The sequence below is a fragment of the Zingiber officinale genome, chromosome 2B (genome assembly GCF_018446385.1).
Source record: "Zingiber officinale cultivar Zhangliang chromosome 2B, Zo_v1.1, whole genome shotgun sequence".
NCBI lineage: Eukaryota > Viridiplantae > Streptophyta > Magnoliopsida > Zingiberales > Zingiberaceae > Zingiber > Zingiber officinale.
In genome coordinates, this window is record NC_055989.1 from 31,662,343 (window position 1) to 31,687,849 (window position 25,507).

General features: G+C 34.2%; 1 protein-coding gene across 6 annotated transcripts in view; it reads right to left on the minus strand.

Annotated features, from left to right (window-relative positions):
• The window catches only part of LOC122045562 (methionyl-tRNA formyltransferase-like), a 42,454-nt gene extending 17,583 nt beyond the window's left edge, over positions 1-24,871 (minus strand). Inside the window, exons 1-9 of one of the 6 annotated variants that reach the window (XM_042605835.1) lie at positions 24,382-24,455; positions 24,217-24,279; positions 21,245-22,048; positions 20,856-21,165; positions 17,192-17,326; positions 10,451-10,553; positions 8,605-8,675; positions 8,428-8,532; positions 2,126-2,159 (exon numbers count right to left, since the gene is read on the minus strand). In XM_042605835.1, the coding sequence (XP_042461769.1) occupies positions 2,126-2,159; positions 8,428-8,532; positions 8,605-8,675; positions 10,451-10,553; positions 17,192-17,326; positions 20,856-20,948 (541 nt within the window). In that variant the 5' untranslated portion in view covers positions 20,949-21,165; positions 21,245-22,048; positions 24,217-24,279; positions 24,382-24,455. Of the gene's footprint in view, positions 1-2,125; positions 2,160-8,427; positions 8,533-8,604; positions 8,676-10,450; positions 10,554-17,191; positions 17,327-20,855; positions 21,166-21,244; positions 22,049-24,216; positions 24,280-24,381 lie in introns of those variants that run through there. The other 5 variants (XM_042605836.1, XM_042605837.1, XM_042605839.1 and 2 more) reach the window with 5 other exon arrangements.
• Between the last annotated feature and the right edge of the window lie 636 nt (positions 24,872-25,507).

A 25,507-nucleotide genomic window follows, 5' to 3' on the forward strand; every position in this document is an offset into this window, starting at 1 on the left:
GAGTTCCTTTATGATCACATAAAACACCCGACGCTCTCCTTCATTTCAACTATCTACTTATATTCTATGTAAGACATCTTTCTCAATCCCTTCATTATTTTACAAAAATGATCCTAAATACTTAGTGCTTTTGATTCTGGACAACTTATCATCTCCTATCTTAACAATTGTCTTATTACGTCTAATATTGGTAAATTTAAATTTCATATATTCTATTTTTACTCTATTTAACCTAAAGGCTCACTTTTAGTATTTACTGCCAAGATTCTAGTTTAGCATTTACTTTTTCACATGTCTTATTTACCAAAACAATATCATCTCCAAATAACATGCACCACGGTATTGTGTTTTGAATGTGTCTAGTGAGTTCGTCATGATTACCGTAAAAAGATAGAGAGTTAGAGCTGATCTCTGATGTAACCCTATCTTTATGGAAAATGCTTCAATCATTACTTCCTCATATAGATATTTAATCAGTTTAATATATATTACGCTAACACCTCACTTTTCTAGAATTCTCCATATAATTTCTCTTGAACTCTATCATAAGTTTTTTCTAAGTCAATAAATATCATGTGTAGATCTTATTTTTACTCTCGATATTTTTCAATTAGTTGCTTAAAAATATGTAATACTTTTCAATATTAAACTAATATTTTAAAAATTAGAATTGAGTACAATTTAATTTAGGATTAATTAAAGTCTAGATATAATGATTAGGATTAAGTAAGTTTAAACTAAATTCTTATTTAATTTATTTTAATCATTTTATGGAGGATATTTTTTTGAGAAAAGAAATAATAAAAAAATTTAAAAAGTCATATAAATAAAAAAAAAAACATATAAGGAAGAAGGAGAAAGAATTAATAGGAGAAAGAATTAATCATTAAAATATAAAAAATTAGAAAAAAAAAAAATTAAAAAATTCACCTCGCACAAGCCCTGCGGCTCATGCGAGGCCTTCGCAATAGCCATAGGGACTCATGCGGGCGCCTCGTGCAAGGCCCTACAAAGGTGTGGGACATTCCAGTATCATCGTCATGTTGATCGGTGGGCAAAAGGAGATGTTTTGCCCGTGCCTCTCGGTCCGATATGAAATTTTAAAATATGCCTAGATCTACTTGTGGAGGAAGCACACACAGAATGCAGAATTAGGGAAGTTGCAGCTTGGGCATTAGCATTGAGGCCTCGGAGGACAGTGGTTCTCATCAAAAGTGAAGATGGAAAAGAGTCGGTTATGATGTGGATGGAGCCCGAAGGTGTTAATTATTGTGATTGACAGAACTAAGTTGCCTTAGGGAGTAACAAGGAAGATGGTTGGCAGCAACCTTCAGAGCCTAGTATGGCTCTACTGTGAGGTGGGGAGATTGGTCATTCTTAAGGATTGACAGGGATGATGATTGGTAGCGACGTTCAACTATGACTTAATTGTGACTCAATCTCTAACTTAACATTACAATTTTTAAACAAATAACCAATTTCTATATAACTTTTCCTACTATCTTAACAACTCTAAAATCTACAACTTTTAGAAACTTGTAGAAATATAATTTACATTTCTAACTGAATTGTTTTTTCTAATTTTAAACCTAAATTTGTACTACACAAATTTTGCCATCATGCCATATAGCTGATTTTTTACTCTTATTCAGTTTAGTTACAGTGGAAGGAAAGAGCAAGAAACTTCATCCAAGTTGCTAAGGTTTACTGAACTGAACATGTCTTCTAGAAATTGAATCACTCATCAACTTTGACAAACTATGTTTCACTGGGTTACAAGTTTGGCCTGTGAATCAATTGGTTTGATGGAAGTTATTGAAACATCTCAGAAAATAGATGTCATTTGGTAAAAATTGATTTAAAAAACATAAATAAAGTGATGGCTGTCAAAAACAAGTCATCTTGGAAGTCAGAGATGATCCATTGTCTGTGATTTTGTGCTCTGAATGAACTAAAGATTATATGAGCCTTATTGCAATATATTGTTCTTAGAGCTGAAGGATTAATGTACATATCTCAAAGCAGTAGCACTTCGGCCTCACAGATAATGCAGCTAACTACAGTACAAGCATTCCCAAAATAAGAGAATAGTAGCATGAGAGTGACAAAAGTGAAGAGTTTTTACCTATCTTAAACAACATTGTCAGCAAATCTGGTGCCTGCAAGTGGGACACAATAAGATTGAGCATAAAAAAATGAAACAAACTCAATTAGAACATGGTCCCCATTCAAAATCAGCATATTTTGAACATGTATTTAGTGACTAACAGTTTCATTGCACAAAAATCAGTTTAAAAAATGGTATGTAGTGTTGGGATTTACGTGAAAAATTACATATGTTTACGATAAAACACGCAGTGAAAGCGAAAACGATTTTCTTAAAAAGATTACACGCATCCCAAAACGACAAGACCATACATGTGGAAGACATAATCATAGATCAAGACAAGTTTACAAGTAATACCTTTCTTATGACGTTTAGAGGAAAATACATCAACTTGCAAGTCTCACAAGACTTACCTCTATTAGCATCCACGCCAAGTTGTCTTCAAGATGACTTCGCAAGTCACAAGTTGCGTCTCTGCTTGGTAATAGCCAAATCAAAGAAACGGAACAAGAGAAGAGAGGGAGTTGGCGGCACCAACCAAGAGGAACCGGCAGCACAAGAGGGAAGTCGGACAACGGTTTGGACGGCACACGGAGGAAGCCTTCACAAGGGGAGCCTTGGCTAGCCAACAATTGGACCTAGCGGCACAAGGTAGGAGGCGGCACCAAATGGGGGTGGCGACTTTGGGTTGGGCGGCGGCACAAGCAAGAGGAAAACAAAAACTAAAACTCTTAACCTCTTACTCCATAGAGAGGTCTTTTATACCTCTTCATTAAGGCTTGAGGTCCACGCCCAAGCCCACATCACATGTGTTATTCCAATTTACCTACAAGAAGCGTGAACATAAAACTCAAACTCATGTTACATGAGTAGACTCAACTTGCCTACAAGAGACGTGCCCATTAGTGCTTCCGTCACGACAAATACTTTTCATATTTGCCCTTCGTCTAGTCCAACCAGACTTAATTTCTCTCCCTTTGAGAATATTATTCTTTAACTTATTTTTAAGTCTTTAAGACATACTCATAGTGTGTGACCCAATGGTTCCAGTTATGTTGATCGTTTATAATTAACTATTAATTATGAATTGATCATGTGACACCTAGTAGTAAATCATGATCCCATTGACCGGAAAATCACAGTTGACTTCAGAATATATTTTGAACCCTTCAGCAACTATAGTTATCAATGTGTCGGTTCCTTTTACTCATTTTACACTCACTTGGTTCAAGATATGGTCTATATGTCAGTCCCCACTAGGCAAACTACGTCGCACCTAGCCCAAGTTGTAGTTCCTTATCTTGTGGATTCAAATTACTCAAAAACATATGTCCAAGAAGACCATCTTCTTAACATGTTTGCTTTAGTCAAAGACTTATGAGTAACATCCTGACAAGAGGCTATATAGGGTATATGTTTCCTTATAGAAGGAGTGGTGAATTCTCTTTTGGCTATTCAAACACTTTCAAGCATATTGACTTATACCCAATCATCCAGACCAACACCTCATAGGAGATGTTATGCTAAGATGTCAAAAGTCTCCGTGACTAACATGACTTGAATACCTCTAGTATAAGGAAACTTGCACTCGAGCTGCAATGAAATCTTCATCGACATGTAAAGAACCACATGAAGTCTCATAGTAGGTCACATTCAATGAACTAGTTACCCTTAACTAACATCTACATATTAACTCTCAACATCTGTATAGTTCTGGTCATCGAGGATCGACTACTTGGATAAACCAAGGAGTATAACATGTGATACTCTCACAAAATTGATAATGTCCAATTTCATCAATTTATCGATTAGGGAAGATTCCAATACGTAAATAATTATACGTGATGAAATACCCATTAATTGTGATTCAATCATAATTTCTCTCATGCATTGTATTGTGGACTTCATTAATTCAATTTAAGATCGAATCACATACATATAGAATGCACACTCAAATAGTGAATTTTATTTATCAAATAAATAAGACAACGTTTAAGGCAATTGCCTTTAGGACATCTCAAATATAACATGTATGTCTCACATGCAGGTTCACTAGTTCTAGATTTTCTTCCAAGATTGTCTCATTGAAATGTAATGCTTAGATGGTCTGACTTTAATAATGCTAAAATGGTTTTACTCAAACAAATTTCCCTTTAACTCACACTGCAATGAACAAGAATAACCTATATTTGCTTAAACCCCTTTAATCGTTTGTTCAGTTGAAAGGATGGATAAGTTGAGGGATGAATGAAGATGGATGGATGGACGAATGAGTGGTTGAATGGAGATTGTTTCATCCTTATGTCTGATAGTTTGGACGGATGGATAGAATAATGCATAAATACATTCACCCTTAAACTTGTTCAGTTGAAAGGACAAGTCAAATGATGGATAATTAAGTTGAAAGGACAAGTCAAATGATGGATAATTATATTTGATAAAAAGACAACAAACCACTTTATCTATAACTTGTACACTCTTTTCTCTTCCATTCCATCCAACTATCTTCCACAATCCACACAATAATTTACAATTTCGTAAATGAAAATTAATTATTTTGTTGATGCTTCTTTTCTTATTTTTAATTGGCAACAAATATCCAACATACATCGACTAATCTTGGGTGACCGGCCGGCCCCACGGCAACCATAATAAATCGGGAAGCGCTCGCAGTGGACGCCCATTAAGGGAAATTCATTCATTAATTCACTGAAGCTAGGGCTCGATACTTAGATGTCTGATAAACTGAGAATGCACTCTGTCATTGCCCCGGGTTGTTGATGTTTCTTTTTGATAAAATGAATAATTTCATATTTTTAATGAATATTATCTATGAATCAAATTTCAATTATAAAATAATTTTGAAATAAATAAAATTTTCAAACTACACATCACACTATTTTGTAATATAATTTTGTATGAATTAACATAATGAAAAAGAATAAATCAATGATATGTCACAGTAAATATAGATGGTGATATGATACAATGATGATAAAATTTAAAAAGTTTAATTAATCATATTTTTTTCTTTGAAAAGTAGACATTAGAAGAAATAAATGACAAAATTGGTGTCCAAACAGTTGTCGATGTTAATGTTGTGGTCATGTAGATGATGTAAGTACATAGGCAATAGTACACAACAAAACTCTTTGTGATTGTGGTGGTAGAGCGCAAGGGAATCCATGACAAATAATCACCATATGGATAATATGTTTATAAGGACAAAAGGAGTAATTTTGTAATTAAATAATTATTCTCATCCATCCTTCCCTTGATCCTCATGATTTAGGAGGGCAAAAATGAGGAATAATCTGAATCTTCAAGTTATCCCTCCAGAATGATCCATCCTTCCAACATAAGGACTTAAGGAATGCATATATAGATAGATCCATTGTCCACATCCATCTTATCCTTCGACTTGTTGGTCAAAATGAACATGCCCTAAGGGATTGAAATAGCAAGTTAATAATGTTACAATCTATGGGACAATTACATATATAGTCTGTAAACACATGAGAGAACATCAAGGACTAACATGCCAATGATCTGCCTACAAAGGTACAAGAGCATAGTGGATCATAGCATAAGCAGAGCTTCTATGATCACAAGTTCTGTTTGAGATTGACAATACCTGGATTCAATTAGAAGACTATATGCTTATGCTTTATTATATAATATCTCATCATGCAATATCTATACTCTATCAGCCTCTCTTAAAGTCCCACTGCCATGATTACCATAACAAAATGTGTTGGGCGTGCATGGTATCCTAACTGACCAACCCAACAACTTTTCCTTAATCAATGAATTCACCCTAGACAACTAAAAAGGCACTCCTCTCATAAATGATCTCATGTAACTAAAATTTTAGTATTGATGACTTTGTATCATCCATTCAATTACATTTCAGCAGGCAAGCACCATGAATGATTAACCAGCACCATAGAGCAAGTCCATGATGAGGTTTACCATAAACTTCACGTCACATCCATGGCATTCTCATCCATGATACAGTCAGCATAAAGTCAAAACCCATAACCCTCCATAATAAAGACAGAATAAAATCAAAGTAAAATCATTCATCTAAATAAGGTACTAACGGATATAAGGTTGTCAATCAGTCCATTTTTTGGTTCATATAAAACAACATTGGTTCGATGCAAGTTTTCACGAAATTGTAGACATCTCCAATTGAGAAGATGCCTTCTTCATTTTTTTTTTTTTTTTGCCTTTTTTGCACACAATAAAAACAAAGGATTTATACACAGACAACATTGAACTTGTTGGAGGAGAAACAACTTGTGCTTTATGAATGGGAACATATTATTTTAATATGTTGAGGATATGGTTAAAATTAGTTGTGTTATTTGATTTAATATGTGCATCAAGTGTTCCAATACTAGGTTATGCATATAGTAATCATGCAAATCATGGACTCAAGGCCTAGAGGCTAGAGGCCTAAATCAAGTAGAGCTTATAGACATGATGATCATGGAGATCGTGTATTTGAGTATGGAGATTGTGTATTCAAGTATGTATTTGAGTATGGAGATCATGTATGAGTATGGAGATTGTGTGTTCGAGGGGGTTGGAGGCCTGGATAGACTCAATAGTATAGAATTGTGGATATGGAGATTATGTGCTCAAGAGTTTAGCTTGGATCAAATTGGTGCATGGAAGCTCGGGGAAGAGCTCATGGCTCAAAAATTGGATCTGATCAAGATGCTGCTTGGATCCAATTGTTGCACTGAAGTTGGGGAAGAGATTGATGGAGTTGGGGAGCTAAAGACCCAAAGGTATGAGAGTCATGAGATAATAATGTTGAATGATTGAAATCTTTGATTTTTGTCTTTGGGCATGTAGCATTATTGTAATAATGTTGTGATTACCTTGGTAGTGGGTGAGCTACCTAGGGCTAAATGGTTGTGAAGTTTCGACTTTGAGATATACTCCTACGTGATATTTTGTGAACCGGATGAATGTCAACTTTTGCGTAGGCTCATGATGGTGTGCTAGCTAAGTATAGAGGAATTGCTCAGTTCGACTAGAGGTGATTTTCAATCCACACAATATGTCAATCAACTGATCAGTTGGCTAGGCATAGGATTTGAGTAAATAAAATGGTTCTATTTGAGCAATAGCCAACTGGAAGGATTGTCCAATCAACTAGAGGCTTAAGGAGTCAACTAAAGATCCTTTCCAACCGAGTGGCAATATAGCAGTTGTTATCCAACGGTCATTTGGTTGTATCTGATTGACTAGAGGCTTTTTCAAGTTGTCTAGAGATAACAAGAAGTGATACATTAGAGGGCTTTGTATATAAGTATAACCACTTGGAAAGCTTTTGGGCACTAAGAATTTATTGTAAACATCTAAAAAAAAATTGTGTGATACAAGTGGCCAAAAGAATTTAAGAGCTAGTAGAATATGATTAAAAGGCTTCAATTATCAAGCTCTTCTTAATTAATCTATTCCCAAGTTCCTCTTTCATTTTTAAGAAGAGGTGAGGATTTATTTGAGTGAAATCCCTGTTAAAATTCAAGCTTCTGATATATTGTGTACTCCTGAAGGTTGGGTAAGGTGTTATCGTTGTTTGTAAAAGTTTATCTCATTACCTCCTAATGAAGGGGTGGGTTATTGAAATATATTAAGGAACGACACACCAAATGCATCATATCCCATAGAGATCTAAGAACCAAGTTATATCATGTGTTTGTCTTCTTTTTGTATTCATTCTATTTCCACTGCGCACATACTCTGGACTCGATCAACCGAGAACACACACAGAAACAGTTACACTATTGATTCATTGTCTTTGTTTGTGTTTTGTATGAGAATCAAAGAATTTGAGTATGCCGTCTATTCAACCCTCCTCCCTCTCCCTCCTTTCAAAAAGTCACACTAAAACCTACAGAACTCTCATGTCTCACACATTTCAGCATTTTATGAAAAGAAAGAGTTGAGAACTTGGTCCCTTGTTGTTCCATGTTCAGGGAGTTAAGAAGCTTCAGCTTGTTAAGCCAACTGTTATTTCTGCCTTTATGTTTAAGTATTTTTGAGAGATAAGGATATGGATAAAATATATATTTATATAGAATACAAATAAAAAAAGGACCAAATTGAAATGTTAACCAGGAAAGTGTATGTGCACCTTTCCAGAATATTAAAAATCATCAAGAGTCAAATGCAAATCATTCATATTAATGACTTCAAAAGCTTCTGCCTAATAATGAAAGATATTGCAACTGCTAAAGGCATGAATAAAATAGTAGCATTAAGTTTTTGTGCAACTCAAAGGGCCAGTGACAAAAGAATACCTTAATAATATCATCAACAGGCACTTTTTCACTAGCAATAATTGGCCCAGAATCCAGAGCTCGGACAGTATATGCAAGTGAAACTCCTGTTTCAGTGACACCATCCTATTAACAAACAAACAATATATTGGTACTCGCACGTAGAAAGTGACAACAACACAGATGGGATAAGCTAACCTGCAAAGCTCTTTGAACAGGAGCAGCACCACGGTAGAGGGGCAACAGACTTGGGTGTATATTAACAGTACCTACACAATCAAAACAGAATATTAAACATGTAAGCCAAAGTAATACACTTCACAAACCTGCTCAAGGGAAACATCAAGAGCATGTAGCAAAAAGTCTAGGGAAGTGCACTCTAGATATTGCTTTCCTCGAAACTGAATTAACTCAAAAACTATCAATTTACAAAGACATATACTTATCTATATCTACCGTACAGTGAAGATAGATTAAAATAGAACAGGCAGGTAACTAAATCAAATCAGCCAAAATATCTGATGAAAGAAATGCACAGAACCTGACTAATATCTGTCTATTGCATTATCTTCTCACAGTTGTGCATAGACTCACACATCATTAACCTGACCATTGAATCAGAGGACTCATGATGAAGATGGGTGTTTTCTTGCTTATTTTCTCTCTAGAATAAATCATGGAACATAAGGTTATTATGGATTTAAAGCTGCTGTTCTATTTTTAGAAGGAGAACAAAAGGATGTTTTAAAGGTTGAAATGAGTGAACTGAAGTGTAGGAAATAATGGGTGAATAATAATTGGTGAATCTCCTTTATCTTGATATTGATCTGCTACATTGCTGATTGAAGAAGCAGGATATTAGGATGTATTCTGAAATGGTCCAAATATCTCTCATCTTTAGTAACTTGTCCAATTAGTTGCTTTATCTTTCATGTAGAATCTTGGATGGAAATTCCTAAGGATACTTGTTGAATGAACCTAGAATAAATTGGTTAAAACTAACTGTAAATGGTAAAGTTTACACATTGGTGATTTTACAAGAATAAATATACAACAATAAATGAATGGAAATGATGAAAACTTTAGGCAAGCTATGTGATATGGCACTTTGACTCTTGCGCTTGCGATTTGGCCCATAGACACATTAGTGGGAGCTTCATCTCATTTCTATATTTTTGTAAGGGCTTCATCTGACATGCTTGTGGTTGGTACTTCAGCCTATTACCACATTAGTTGAGGACGCCAACCCATTTATAGATATGTTCCAACTTAGAAGCATCAACTAATGCATTAGATGATACCTTTGAGGTCAGTGAATATGCTTATAGTGTTTCACCTTAATAAAGAGAGATAAATTGTAAACAAAGGTTGTTAAATGGGAGATAACTTATTGGTTGCTAAATGATGATGTCTTAAATATGGATAATTGATGATAATTTAAGGTTGGTAAATTATTCATAAAGCTTGTTAATCTTAATTGACATTCTTATCTAAGCATTCTAATTCGTGCAGCTATCCTTGACCTATTGTTCACTTAATTGTTATTATTTCTTGGTTTCTAATTGCAGGCCGGCTATCAAGTTGGCCAAACCTTTGGATATGATTTCTCATTTGAGGTTGAGGTAATGTGGTTTAGTTAAGTCTCTTTTTCCTGACATTACTCTAAATCATGCACATTGAGTAAAGTGAACTGAACCCAAGTGGCATGTGACAATAAAAATGTGGACAAAACTTGGTTGTATGTGGCATCAAACTGATGGCTATAAGTTAACGAGAATTGTGATCGAGTAGAATTTAAATATCCCAACTGACTGGATTGTGAAATTCCACCCAGAACCTTATTATTTGGGAGTTATATTCAAAACGTAGATTTGTAATGTTCCCATGGATCCCCTAATAACTAGATGGATTCCCTAATAATTAGAATTATAAAATTTTGTAAACCAAACAGTATCAGAATTTTTATGATTTATGAAATAGTACATTAGGAAAAATCAAAGAAAACAGACTCAAAACAATCCAGTAACTAAAATTATTTACTTACCACATGGTGGGATTTCCAGAAACTTTTTAGGTAATATATTTCCATATGCTGCAGTAACACAAAGTTCAGGACTTATAGACCTTAAATCAGCCAAGAAATTATCCTACATGAAAAAAAAAAATGCAGAGCATTTATAAAATGCCCACTTTTATAAATGCAAAACAATCAAGAATATGTGTAAAATTGGTGTAAATACCTATGTATAAGAGAAGTTTTACTGCCACAGCTAAAGCAATAATGGAATGGAAATTTTACTCAATAAGAAAGGAAGAAAACAAGCACGATTTGCTCGACATATATATTGAGTAAACATTCTATGCACGTTGAAGCTTATGCAAAATCTGGGGTAACCAAAACTTCCAAATTCATGATTGAGAAAAAAGAATGGTCAAATTATCTCAATTTACAACCAGTGTTTTAAATGCCACATTGTTTGCAAGTCCAAAAAATCCCCCAATTGCCAATTATAACCAACATAGGCACAAATAACATATGAGCGATTTGAAAGTCAGTAATAATTCCAACATAAGCTTGTCATCATCTTCCTTTCCTTGATCTAAACAATTTCCTCTCAGCTTCCCCCTTATCATTCTCTTGATCTAAACAGTTTTTCTCTGTTCTCCTCATGATTGGTGTCGATCAGCACCACCTTGTACTGACATATGCCCATTGACATTTGAGCCATCCTATTCAAATTGGACATCAAAACATTGGCACAATGGAAACTACAAACTTGTGCTAGGTAAAAAAATATTAGATATTATTCTAGGCAAGACATATCCGACCTTATGCCTATGTTTTAAATAGTATTAGTCAGATTTAAGAACTATAGAGTTGCAACTCTATTTCAATGCAACATCATCATAATACAGCATGCTTTCCAAAATTACATACAATATCATGGTGCTTTTCTAGGATTAGAACTTACTAGTCCCTTAGAAGGAGATCAGTGACTACCACCATTATTAGAGGCCTCCCATCATCCAAGTCATCCTTTTTTCTCTCTATATTCCCTTGTCTCTTGCATGGAACCCTGCCACAAATGTATTTTGCGCCTATTGCCTCCTCCATGAACATGAGCACATGATGCTTCCAAGCAACCAGATTTTCTTTCCTTCACAGCAACTACTTGACTATGAGTCTTCATGGAACTCAATGATCCACAAGGCTTTTCCGCCACCTACACACCAGCATTGCCTTCGCTCGTGCACATGTTGCCTTCATCCATAGGCATGTGTGGAAGGGAGGACTCACTTGATCCTAATCACCATATCTATATATAAATTTCATTTAACCCTAAACTTATTATTAAACACAAAAATACTACTTTCCTTTAGCTTAAAATTTTTTTAAAAAAATTCAAACATAAAAAATTTAAATAAAATTTATCTCGGTAGTGATTCTTTTGTGTTCTATGTTTTGTAACATTTTATTTTAAGAACTATTTTCAAATTTAAATGTGATTTTATCAAAAAAAAATCTTAAATATAAAATCTTCAAATTTAATTCAATAGAGTAATCATATTTCATATATTTATTTTTTTTAAATCATAATTATAAATTAAGAAAATTATTTGATAAAAATTGAAATATAATTTAGACCTAAATATAATATTCTAGGTTTCAAATTTAAAAAAAAATGAACCTTTTTATTCTGCACTATAATAATTATAATTACATACAACAATAACAAGCTTTTATTCCACTAAGTAAGGTCCACTATATAGGTCCTCCTACACTATTGGGATTTGCGATTGATACCTTATTATATCATCATTTATATTTAAATAAATTTTATCCTATTTTAGCTAAATAAATCTTCTTTGGTTTCTATCTTCCTCGATTAATGTGCATATTTATCATGATTTCACATCACTTAATTGGGACATTTATTTGTCATTTAAGTACATCTCCATACTATCTTAAATGCATCTTGAAATTTTCCCTCAATAAGTGGAACCCCAAGTTTCTCTCTAATATTTTCATTTCTTATATGTCCAACCTCACATGTCCGCATATTCACCTTAACATCTACATCTCTAGGACTCCTATCTTATTCTTGTGTGCTTCGTTTATAACCCAAGATTCAACTTCATATAAAATAAAAGTTCTAACTTAGTTATTTTGTAAAACTTTCCTTAAAGGTTTAATGCCTATGTAAAACATCCTTTATTGACCTCTGTATCCTTTTATAAAAAGGATCCTAGATACTTAAAGTTTTCAGTTATAAGTAGTTTGTCATCTTCTATCTTGACAATTGTCTTAATACACTTACTACTACTAAACTTAAATGCATTCTATCTTTATTCTATTAACCCTAAAACTCTAGTATTTTCCTCTAAGATTCGAGTTTAGTATTTACTCATTCACGTATTTCATTGATCAAAACAATATTTGTAAACATCATGCAACATGGTAGTATGGGTTGGATGTGTTCAACGAATTCATCATGACTAATATGACTAATGTAAAAAGGTATGGACCCCGTCTTTATAGGAAACACTTCAATTAATTTGTTTGGAGTCTTCACTCTTATCATTATATCCTCGTATGTATCCTTTATTGTTTCAAATTTTCTCAAGACTTGTCATAATCATTTTCTAGGTTATACTATGTGCAAGTTCTAATAATTGTATGAGAAGATACATACCTTCTATTGTCAATTTTTTAGGCATGAATCTAACTTTTTATTATCACTCTTTTCTAGAGTTTCAAAGCATGGCTCACTAGCTTAATGCCCTTATTATTAGCACAATTATGTGCATCTCCTTTGTCTTTATACAAGGAAGTAGAGTACTTAACCTCCACTGATCAAGTATTTGCATACCCTTGGCATTTATATATCTCTATTAGAATATCATCCAATCCAACTGCCTTTTATTGTGCATCCCATTCAACACTTGTTCTACTTCTAAAATTTAAATTATATGTAAAAATTTTAGATTTTTATACTACTCTGACCTACTTAAATTTTCTAAATTAAGTTGATCGCCTAAACCTTCATTAAAAAATTGATAAAAAAAATATCTTCTCCATCGCTCCTTTATTTCCTCATCCTTCATTAGTACCCTATTAAATTGGTTTTTAATGAATCTTATTTGGATAAGATACCTTATTTTTCTCTATCTCGCTTTAGTTATTTTATAAATATCTCTTTCCCCTTTTTTGTATCATGCTATCATTATGAATGTTCAAAAGTTTATCCTTTGTTTCTCTTTCTTGGCCTTTTTCATTATTACTGCATACTTTTTAAAATTTTCTTCATTCTTATAAGTGAATAGTCACTTTCTCCTATACTTCCTTATTCCACTAACAGGATTTTTTATTTGGTGGTGTCATTCTCTTGACTTACCAAGCACCCTCTTGGCCAGCATTTTCAAATTTGATGTCATCTTTTTTCATGCCGTATTCAAGTCACCACGTATATCTCCTAATACTTGCTCTACTCTCTCCTTAAAAATATTTTATTTCCCATTCTTTAACTTTCACCTTTTAATCCTATGAGTTATGCATATTTTTCCTCAAACTAGACTTGGGACACATATTTAACACTACTAACCTATGTTGAATAGTCAAGTTTTCATCAAGGATAACTTACAATCTTTAAAAAAAAGTTGTCCCTCTTTCTAACCATAAGAAAGTCAATTTACGATTTATTATTTTCACTTTTAAACATAACCTAGTGCTCTCTCTTTTTGAAAAATGTATTAGCTATTATAAATTCATATGTGTGAAATCTAATATAACTTTTCCTTCTTAATTTCTCGTTCTAAAATAATAACCCAATACATCCTATCATATTCCTTAATTTTTGATATGCACGTTCATCTAGATCTCCTATTAAAATCATCTAATTTGTCGACAAAAATTTATACTAGATCACCTACCAAAACTTATGTTTGGTGTGTTCATCTAACCCTACTTGAAGTGCATATATGTTATATCTATTAATAGTTTCTTTGCAACCACTATCTGGAGAGCTATAATCCTATCTCCCTTCCTAACTATTCATACCACTTTGTCTCTTAACGAACTATCTATAACAATACTCACATCATTTCTCGTTTTACTCTTTTCTATATACTATAACTTAAAAGTTGAGTTCACTATCAGCTTTACCTTCTCCCCTACCCATATTGTCCCATATAAATATATATTAATTCTTCTCGTATCCATTGTTTTGCTAGTGATATTCCTATGTTACATGTTCCAAAACTCAGATAATTAGTATTCTTATAATGTAGATTCTTATCTAACCTAGGATGTTAGAACTCTTATATAGGACCTTGTTAAGGCATTGTAGTTGGATCCTACAACGTTTTCCTTCTAAGTAAGACCTCACATTAATTCAATAGTTCAATAGATATACACTAGCTGTAATCTAACACAACCCTCCTTTATTTGTACTTTGGATTACCTATGGCAAGGTTTATAATTATGCAAAACAATTAAAATTACATAATAGAATTTTAAATTATTTTGCCTTATCTAATTTCTTTTTTTCTTTAAGGTGTTATTATACCAATATAAAAAAATGATATTTAATGCTCAAATTCTTACCAAATGATTATAAATAAATTTCATAAAATTACATAAAAATACCCACCCAAAATATAAAATTAATAGTGGCCATCTATAGCAATAAAGTATTAACAAAAATATTTTTTTTAATTAATATACTTTTATATTTTAAAATATAAAAAAAGTACGGTATGATATTAAAATTGTATTGTTCTGCCCCGAGATAGAAATTCCAACTTGATTGGAAATTTTAAATCTTGTCTTTGGCTATTCCTGCTCTGACCCACTGCCCTCATCTTCCTTATGACATAGTTTTTGTGAGTCACCTTTGCTCATGACAAAGTTGAAGGCACTTATTAAGTGTTGTTGCTTTGTTGATCTTCTATCAAGCCCTTCCTAGATCCATATCTTGTCATTGAAATCTCTAATCCAACATTTTCACCACTAATTATATCCTGGTTGATGTCTTGTCCTTTTCTCCTGACATCTTTTCATAGACTCACTCATCTTCAACCTAATAACCCATGTTTTTTATAATGAGATTGTGTTCTTCCCTTCTACTTTTAGGATCACCCTGATGAACCTTGTGTACAGGAACCTTGTGGAGGGGATATTATTTTCCGTAATACCCTTCTACCTTCTCTTAACTAACCTGCTTAGTGGGATAAGACTTAGTTATTGTTGTTGTACCCTTCTTCCTTCTCTCACCTAGATTTGTAGTTCTTAATAATACTTGAAATAATTAAATACATTGGAGCATTGTCTTATCTCTTGGTCACACCATGCCTCCTTCAAACTCATCTTCTTCAAGTAATTTCGCCAAGGGGAGTTTATGTGCATTTATTTATATTAGTTTTCCTTAAGTCCCAACCCGTCTTTGTTCATCTTTTTGTAAGAGTTGCAATGCGCTAGCTAAAAGTAAAGACTTGAATTGAGAAAATAACCTATTCTCATATCCTTAAGTCTAAAGTGTTGAACTTCCTATCTTTAGTAAAATATGAAGAGAGAAAACATTATATTTTCATTTTGCTACTTCCAACAAAGCGTCAAGTTATGTTATCCATCTCCAGTGAAAATAGAGAAAATGTTTCTTTCTCATTTTACTACATCCAGCAAAGAGTAAGTTGTATAATTTTTTCCTCCAAGATCCTAGTGTTTTTCTTCTCCTTCAAGAGTGTTGATGCAATCATCACTTCTGAGAGCATAGAGATTAGTTATGTCTCTTCATCATTTCTCTCTTCCATCCTCTCTTTTTAATGTGTTAATTTGAAATCAAAGGAATAGTTGACTATATGTTGATCTAATCTTAAAAGGATTGAGGTTACATGCTCTATTAACTTCTTCAGTTTCGCATTGTGTATGAATGATTTGATCTCAATTCATTATTGTCAAGTCTAGTGCATGTTTTGTTTATGGGACCTTTTCTAGCTTAAGTAATAAACTGGACAGACATAAGATCTATGTTTTAGCTTGAGGGGAAGTGTCAATAAAAAATATTAGATATCACCTAGTCTGAGACATTCCTAATCACCTGTCTTAGAATTAGTCATGCTTAAGGACTACAAAGACAAAATGCAACTCTATTTCAATACGATAATATCAAATTACAATATTTTCCCAAATTCTGAATCTTATTTACTGCATTTGTTCCCTCTTCATGTTTACCATAATTTTAGCTACCAATGCATGGGTAAGATCTTAGAAGAAATTTGACTTAATTCCAAAATAGGTAATAGATTTTCTAAAAGCCATGATAACCAATGAAACCATACTATTGAAAACATCAGTTTAGCATGACCATCTTCTTAGAAGAAATTTGACTTAATTCCAAAATAAGTAATCGAGTTTCTAAAAGCCTTGATAATCAATGAAATCATACTATTGAAAACAACAATTTAGCATGACCACCTTCATAGTTGGTTGCATATGTCTCCTTGAGACGAGCAGTTGGCTAATGCACGGTGGTGTTGCCACCATAAGGTTTGGGGATCAAATCCCGACTATGTCTGCCCTCCCCCATACACTATTCCATTGCCCAAGGGTGGTAGCCACCCGTAATTTATCTCTTCCGTGTTGGCCAAGGGATGGGCTGACGGAGACGCTAGGGGCGAACGAATCACCTTTTGCCACCAGTATTAGGTTGCATACATGCAAACACAGTAATCATGACATGGATCACAAATGAAGAGAAATCAAGTCATTATTGCATATAGCCAATACCTCTCCAGCCTTCTGTGGTGTGAGTATGAGGTCTTGAGGGAATCCTTTGTCCAAGGCATGCTGAGCAATAGGAGATGGCATCAGCTTCCTCCCTCTGCCCCTTCCAGAAGGTGGTTGGGTGACTATTGCTGCAAGCTAAAAGAAATGATTAATCATTGGCCATACAACAGATCAACTATCTTCACCAATAATAGCAGCAATAGAACTCGTGAAACAAAGTAATGAATTAGCAAGCGATAGATCAACTTGTGAAAATAATAGAACTCAGTAGTCATAGTTTTGAAATTATGAGTTTATTTCTTCTCCAAGACAAGTGTGATCAAATAATTAACTTACAAAGTAACTACAGATTACAAGAGAAACTCTAAGCAAGAATGCTCCATTTTGATGCGGATGCAATCTTCCTGCACCGGAAGGCACTATTATTTACATTAAGCTTAGATCCGCCTTGGTGGGAGCCTCATGCATTATTTGGCCCTTTACAATTCTACATAATGCCTAAGCATTGAACTTAATGGCGGGATAACATTCATGTAGCCAACCTCATATAGATGACCCAGGGCTTGTAGTTTTTCTTTGAATCAAATAGATCTAACCTCAATTAAACAAATAAATAGATATTACGCCTAAATCAACCAGTGCTTGGAGGTTGAGAATTACAAACAAAAGAAAATCTAAATGGTATATCTCAAAAGTTGATCGATCTTATCAAATATGATAGGATAACAACAAAAACAACAATGCCTTTATTACACTAAGTGGGATCTGCTATATAGATCCTCCTATAAATGTGAAAAGATATGGAGTTGATTTATGATGTAACTCTATTTTTATAGGAAACACTTTAATTAATTCACTTATAATGTTCACTCTTGTCATTACATTATCATACGTATCCTTCATTATTTTAATATTCGCTATACTGACACCTTTCTTTTCTATAAGTATCTATATAATTTCTCTCGAGACTCTGTCATAAGCTTTTTCTAGATGAATGAATATCATGTGTAAGTCTTGCAAACTCTTCTTCTCTTTTATTTCCTAATCCTTCACTAATACCATATTGAATTCATCTTTAATATATTTTATTTGGATAAAATCCCTTATTTTCCTATCTCTACCTTTAGATATTCTATAAATGTCTTTTTCCCCTTGTTTTTATATCAAACTGTCAATACAAGCGTTTAAAAGTTTTATTCTTGACTCTAATTACTCCTTTCTTTACCTCTTTAAAGTTTTTTCGTTCTTATAAATGTATAGTAACCATTGGGGAGTTCTTTTTCCTTTAATTTCTCTTATACTTCCATATTCCACCACAAAGATGTTGGTCCACAGTGAGAGGAGGATGAATTACCTAAAATAACAAAAATATCTTTCAAAAACTTTCGACTTTGATTAATAAACACTTGTTAATAAGAAAGAAAGAAATTGCATAAAAATTAAATAAGACTACCGAATTTACTTAGTTTGCAACCGGAGAGGTTGTTAATCCAAAACAAATGACGCGCACTATCAGAACTCCTTCTTCAAGCAAATTCTCGGAAGCAGAGAAGCCCTGTCCAATGACTTACGGCTTAAAAAATGAAAACAATAAACAAAAGATTTGAATACAAGTATTGTTTTCAACTAAGTGATCCCGGGCTCTATTTATAATGCTTTGGTAAAGTTTTATCCGTTGCTGATGTGGTGGACTCTGGGCCCCTGGATGGTGATCTAGGCGCCTGGATGGTGATCCAGGCGCCTCTAGCGAGGCAAACCTATCTCCACGCACTGACTGAAAGATAGAAATTTTCACGTTTAAATGCCTGGACCATGTTCGTGCGCATGGATCGTTGCTGACATGAACCCAAAAAGTGATACACTACGACGAGACGCCTGTTTAGCACCCTAGTGGTTCGGGCGCCCAAACCAATCAACCAAGTGCTCCAGCGCCTTCTCCAGTTGCTGGCTTCTTCTCCAGTCGCTTGGGTAATGCTCCGGCTTTCCAGAGTTAAGCACACCCGAACCCAGCTTCAGCCTTCTCTCCTCGAGAAGTCTTCAGCTCCAGCTTCTCGTCCCTCGGAAGCGTCGCGTGCGTCATTTTCGCTCCATCGGCGTACTCTTCCGCAGCTTCTTGTCCCTCGGATGCACCGAGTCCGTTGACTCGATTCTCGTGTCATCCTTCTCGTCGGCCGTGTCTTCTGGTCGACTTCTTGCGTTCCTAAGTCCTTGCACACTCAGACACAAAGCATCAAATACGAGTGAGCACGGACACTCTGGTCCGCAATTTGCAAACTAGAGGATGGTCCATTTTGTGGATTGGTTCATTTTGATGGACCCCATCACTTAAATGATGGGTCCATCATAATCCATCAATCACAAATAATGGACCATCCTCTGGTCCGCATATTGCGGACCAGAGGATCCCGCCTGATCAAATACGCAGAGCCTAACTTGACTTGGTTGATCATATCAAAATCCCGGGTACTTACAATCTCCCCCTTTTTGATATGGATAAACCCAAGTTAAGTTAAGGTTAAACTAAAACAATAAAATAAGAGTAAAATACATAATTATGCAAAATTAAATGAAATGCAATTAATAAATATGTATCATTAAATGCAATGCAATAAATTGGAAAAAATTATTCCTCCCCTTGACTTAATCTTATTTCTCCCCCTTGATCACATTAAAAATAGGGGTAATCATCAAAAAAATTGTGGAAAATTTCCAAGGGTTATATAAAAGTGACTAACATTTAGAAAATTTATGGAAATTAATTTTCGAAAATCTAAATTTTTACAATTTAAAAACAAGTTTTTGAAGAAATAATTTTTAAAATTATTTTTAATCTTTGAAAATTTGTCACTGTTAAACATGCTTATCCAATGTTGAGATAAAGTTTGCAAAAAAAATAACATTAATATTAGCGAAAATTAATTATTTTATGCAGAAAGATGTAATTACAAAGGAAAATATTTTAAAAATAGATTTTGAGCTTAAAAAATCTTGTAACTTTTTTAAGTATGTAAAACAAAAAGTATATCTGTAGAAAAATTAAATTTTCGAAAATTTACTTTTGGAAAAATTTTAATATTAAAAATTAACATTTTGACAAAAAATTCATAGAAAATTAATTAATGATCAGAAAATTTTAAAATTATTTATTCTAACTGAGAATTTGTTGTTTTGTGACTATACAAATTTTGAAGAAAAAATACTTACAGTAAGTTTGCAAAACAAAATTTTCTAAATAAAGCAATTCTAATCTAGTAAATCAATTAAAAAATTTAAATTAGACATGATTTTGGAACCCAATATAGGTTCCTACCTATTGGATTAACAAGATATTTTTTAGGAATAAATTTTTGTGATATCTTTACAAGTTGACCCTTATGGTATATAAAATACCAATTAAGCCTACCATAATTTCTAAAATTTAAATTTTGAAAAGAACTTGAATTTAAGCATGCATCATTCTTTTTCAATAATTCTATTGTTCTTTTAATTTTTCATTTTCATTTTCGACTCTATCCAATTATTCCAGTGGACATGATTTTGCTAAAATGACTTTTAATTCGAAATTTTCCTTTTCTAGTTGTGCATTCTTTGTTTCTATTTTACAAGAACTTCTAGAGAGTAATTTGACAAATTTATACAACTAATCGGGAGGTAGAGTGCGTACCTTACTAACCGTATTGATTTCGTTGTTCAACACTACCCCTTTGTCACCGCTTTCTTCTTTAGCTCCCCCTTCATCGATACTCTCGATGCTCATTTCGGATGAACTTGCTTCATCGTTTACTTCTTAGTGACTTGCCATAAGTGTAAGTTTAGCATGGGCTTCAATTTCTGCCTCTGATGATGACGATTTGTCTCACGTCGCCTTTAGATTTTTGTGCTTCGTTCGCGTTGGCCTTTTGTTCTTATCTTTCTCCTTTAGTTTTGGGGAGGTCCTTGAAGTGCTCTTCTTCTTGACCGTTATAGCACCACACCTTTCATTTGCTTCGTGAAAGTTTATTAGCCTGCGACTTGCTAAAAGTTAAACTTAAGGAATTTACCAAACTTTCTTACCATAAATGCAGCTTCATCTTCGTTGAGTGATGTGTCTGAATCTGGTTAGCTTTCAATGTTAGGTTTTGAGCTATCTTTTCTTCTTTATTTTTTAAGTCTGCACATTTCGATTCATGAAGTTCAAAAGTAGAAAATAGATTTTCTAATGTACTCGCCTCAAGGTTCTTAGAGATATAAAAGGAGTCAACTATGGATGTCCACTCAGATGTTCTCGGAAATGCATTTAAAGTGTACCTTAATGAATCTCGGTTTGTTACCATTTCTCCGAGATTTGTGAGTCCGGTGATCAACTCCTTGATCCTTGAGTGTAGATGGGTAACTGTTTCACCTTCTTCCATTTTGAGGTTGCTAAGTTGGTTCCGGAGCATATCTCCCTTTGCGAGTTTGGCCTCCGAGGTCCCTTTGTGCAACTCCAGGAATTGCTCCTAGAGTTCTTTGGCTGACTTGTAGGCTCTAATCCGATTGACTTCTTATGGTGGTAGAACGCTTAGTAGATGGAATTCTACATTGTCATTTGCTACGAAGTCAGCTTGCTTTTTTTTTATCCCCAGGTATTCTTCTTTATCGGCTCCTATCTTTATGTGCTACAAAATCATATTTCATTATTAATAATAAATCAAAATCTGTTTTAAAAAATATCTCCACTTTCTTTTTCCATGTCATGAACTCCTCCCTCGAAGTTAAGCAAGTAGATGCTTGGTCCGGTCATTTCTCATGTGCTTCGGTCGGCAGTTAGTCCTTATGAAGTGTCCTCGCTCTGATACTAATTGTTGGTCTCGTGCGGCGACAAGAGGGGATGAATTGCTTGAAATGACAAAAATACCCTTCTCAAAAACTTTTGACTTTGATTAATAAACACTTGCTAGTAAATAGAAATAAATTGCATAAAAATTAAATGAGGCTATCGGATTTACTTAATTTGCAACCAGGGATGTTGCTAATCCAAGATAAATGACGCGCACTATCAGAACTCCTTCTTCAAGCAAATTCTCGAAAGCAAAGAATCCCCGTACGATGACTTACAGCTCAGAATATGAAATAAGTAAACAAAAGATTCGAATACAAGTGTTGTTTTCCAACTAAGTGATCTAGGGCTCTATTTATAGTACTCTGGTCAAGTTTATCTGTTGTTGATGTAGCGGACTCCGGGCGCCTGGATGGTGATCCAGGTGCTCCAACGAGGCAAACCCTATCTCCACGCAACGGCTTCGCAGCGGCTGGAAGATAGAATTTTTTCATGTCTGAGCGCTTGGACTATGTCCATGCCCCTGGACTATGTCCATGCCCCTGGACCGTTGCTGACGTGGACCCAAAAAGTGATCCGCTGCGACAAGGCGCCTGTTCGGCACCCTGGTGGTCCGAGCGCCTAGACCAATTAACCCAATGCTGACTGTCCGGTGCCTTCTCCAGTTGGCTTCTTCTCCGAACGTGCTCCACCGGCATACTCTTCCACAGCTTCTCATCCCTCAAATGTATCGAGCTCGTCGACTCGATTCTCGTGTCATCCTTCTCGTTCGTCGCGTCTTCTGCTCGACTTCTTGCGTTCCTAAGTCCCTGCACACTCTGACGCAAAGCATCAAATACGCAGAGCCTAACTTGACTTGGTTGATCACATCAAAACCCCCCGGTACTTACATCCTCTTGACTCACTAAGTACGCTCTTAGCCACCGCTTTTAAATTTAGCGTCATCTTATCTTATATTATATTCGAGTCGTCATATATTTCTCCCAATACTTGTGCTCCTACCCTTTACTTAAAGATATTTTATTTTTCATCATTTAATCCTAAGATTCATGCACATTTTCATTCTACTAATATTATGTTGTGCATATCTAACATTATTAATCTATGTTGGTTGGTTAAGTTTTCTCTAGCTATGACCTTACAATCTTTATAAATTTTTTATACCTCTTTCTAACCATAATAAAGTCAATTTACGTCTAATTATTCTCACTTTTAAAAGTAACTAGGTGTTCTTCTCTCTTCTTGAAAAACATAACTATTATAAGTTCATAAGTTATTGTGAAATCCAAAATAGCTTTCCTTTTTTCATTTTTTTCCCAAAACCATAGCCCTCATGCACCATATCCTATTTCTTTTTCTTATTTATTACTCTTACGTGTCCATTTAGATCTCCTATTAAAATCATTTTATTTATCAGAATATTTTATAGCACCACATCTAGGTCTTCCTAAAACATATATTTGATATCTTTATCTAATCTTACTTAATGTACATATATACTATTAATTGTTTCTTTTACTACCACTATATTTAAAGCTATAATCTATCTCTCTTCCTAACTACACATACTACTTCGTTCATTAACGACCTATCTACAACAATACCTATTTCATTTCTCGTTTTATTCTTTCTTATGTACCATAACTTAAATCATAAGTTCTCTATCATCTTTTGACTTCTCCCTTATCCATTTTATCTCTTGTAAATATAAAATATTATTTATTCTCCTAATCATCATATCTACTATCTTTATTATTTTGTCAATGACTGCTCCTACATTCCACATTCCAAATATAAGACAATGAATATTCATATAATATATATTTTTATCCAACCTAGGATGTGCTTGCATATTTAACATTATGCTAGAGTTCTCATACAAATGTAGCAATCCTTACCAAAACATTACATTGGACCTTACATTCCTTCCGTAAACAACATAGTATTAGTACAATAGTTTGATGAATCCATACATAATATTTGCCTATGTTTTAATGTTCGCTAGCATCGTAACACAACCCCCTCCTCTTTTATCTAGGCTTGATACTGTCCATAATGGAGTTTATTCGCCATGAGCAAAGTTTATGATAAAATACCACAAAGTAAAATAACATGTTGTCCTTCAAATCAAAACTTCTTTCGCATAAAATTTAAAAGGATGGAAATAATGACAGAATCACAAGCAATCACAGATACAAGCTGATACTTTCCCGGGTTGTTCAATTACCTGAAAGTTTGAACTCGGATCTTTAGAGGCATCAAGTAGTGCATCTAGAACAGAAACACACACCTGCATTAGAGTATCGTTTTCAAACCAGAAGCGGTGAACTAAATAACCCCCAAAATGACTTTTTTTTTATTTAGAAGAAAAAAATAGGAAAGCAGGGGCCACCTGAGGAGAGCCCAAGAAGACAAGGTTCTTCTTCGGGGCGGTGAAAGCAGTGGCTTCGAAAGAAGCGCGGCAACAGAAGAAGCGGCGAAGTGTGAAGTAAGAAGTTAGCATATTGTCTTTTTCTCTTTCTCTCGGTTACTTGTTGCTCGCCTTCTTCGGAGATACGCTAGAGTTTCTAAATGTCTGGAAAAGACATGGTCTTGCGGTGGTAGCCCGCCGCCTCTGCCCTGCTCAGGTAGCGACGCAGCGAGCGGCGGTGGGCAGTCTGCCCGATGAGGTTTCGCGAGGATGTCTGAAGGGCTGTAGGTGATGGAGACGGCGTTGAGGTGGTGGTCGCTGTCGCCGGTGAGACTGAGAACAAAGAGGAACAGGCTGGGTTGAATCGGCGGCTATGTGGAAGAAATCCGGACTGGAGTGAGGAAGATGGAAATGCAACGAATACAGAAGCGGCAGCTCATGCGTGGAGGATCTAGGGTCAGAATTTTATCATCGTGAGAGGATTTGCTTGTTAATTTCAACTGCAATTTCCCAAATTATTCATTTAACTTAAAAGAAGGGTACCGTTTTTTTAAAAGGGAAAATTGGTACGTAGTCCTATTGGTAAATAAATCTTTGTACGTAGTCTTCATCTATAAAAATTTTTATTTTCACTCACTAGTTAAATATATTTATCTAACTATCTATGATACTTTTAGGTATAAAAAGTCCTAAAATCAATATAATATCTCTTAAATTCAATATATTAAATTAAAATAAAACATATTTACCTAATTGCCCATGATATTTTTAGGTATAAAAAGTCCAAAAATCAATATAATTCCTCTTAAATTAAGTATATTAAATTAGAATCTAGTATATTTTCTATGATTCAGTACATTCTATATAGGGAGTGAAAATAAATTTTTTTATGATTGGTGACTATATGCAAAGTTGTGATTATGATTAGGGATTTTTCTCTAATTTACCGTATTTATATTGTCATCTAAGTATTTATAGTTCAATTCCTAGTTACTACATATTTATAGGAATTTTTTTCTTCAAATGAGGAGTGTAACTAAATGATGCTGGGTTTCTGGATTGACCGTCGCATGCACTTCTCGATTTATTCTGGTGATTGGTGGAAAAT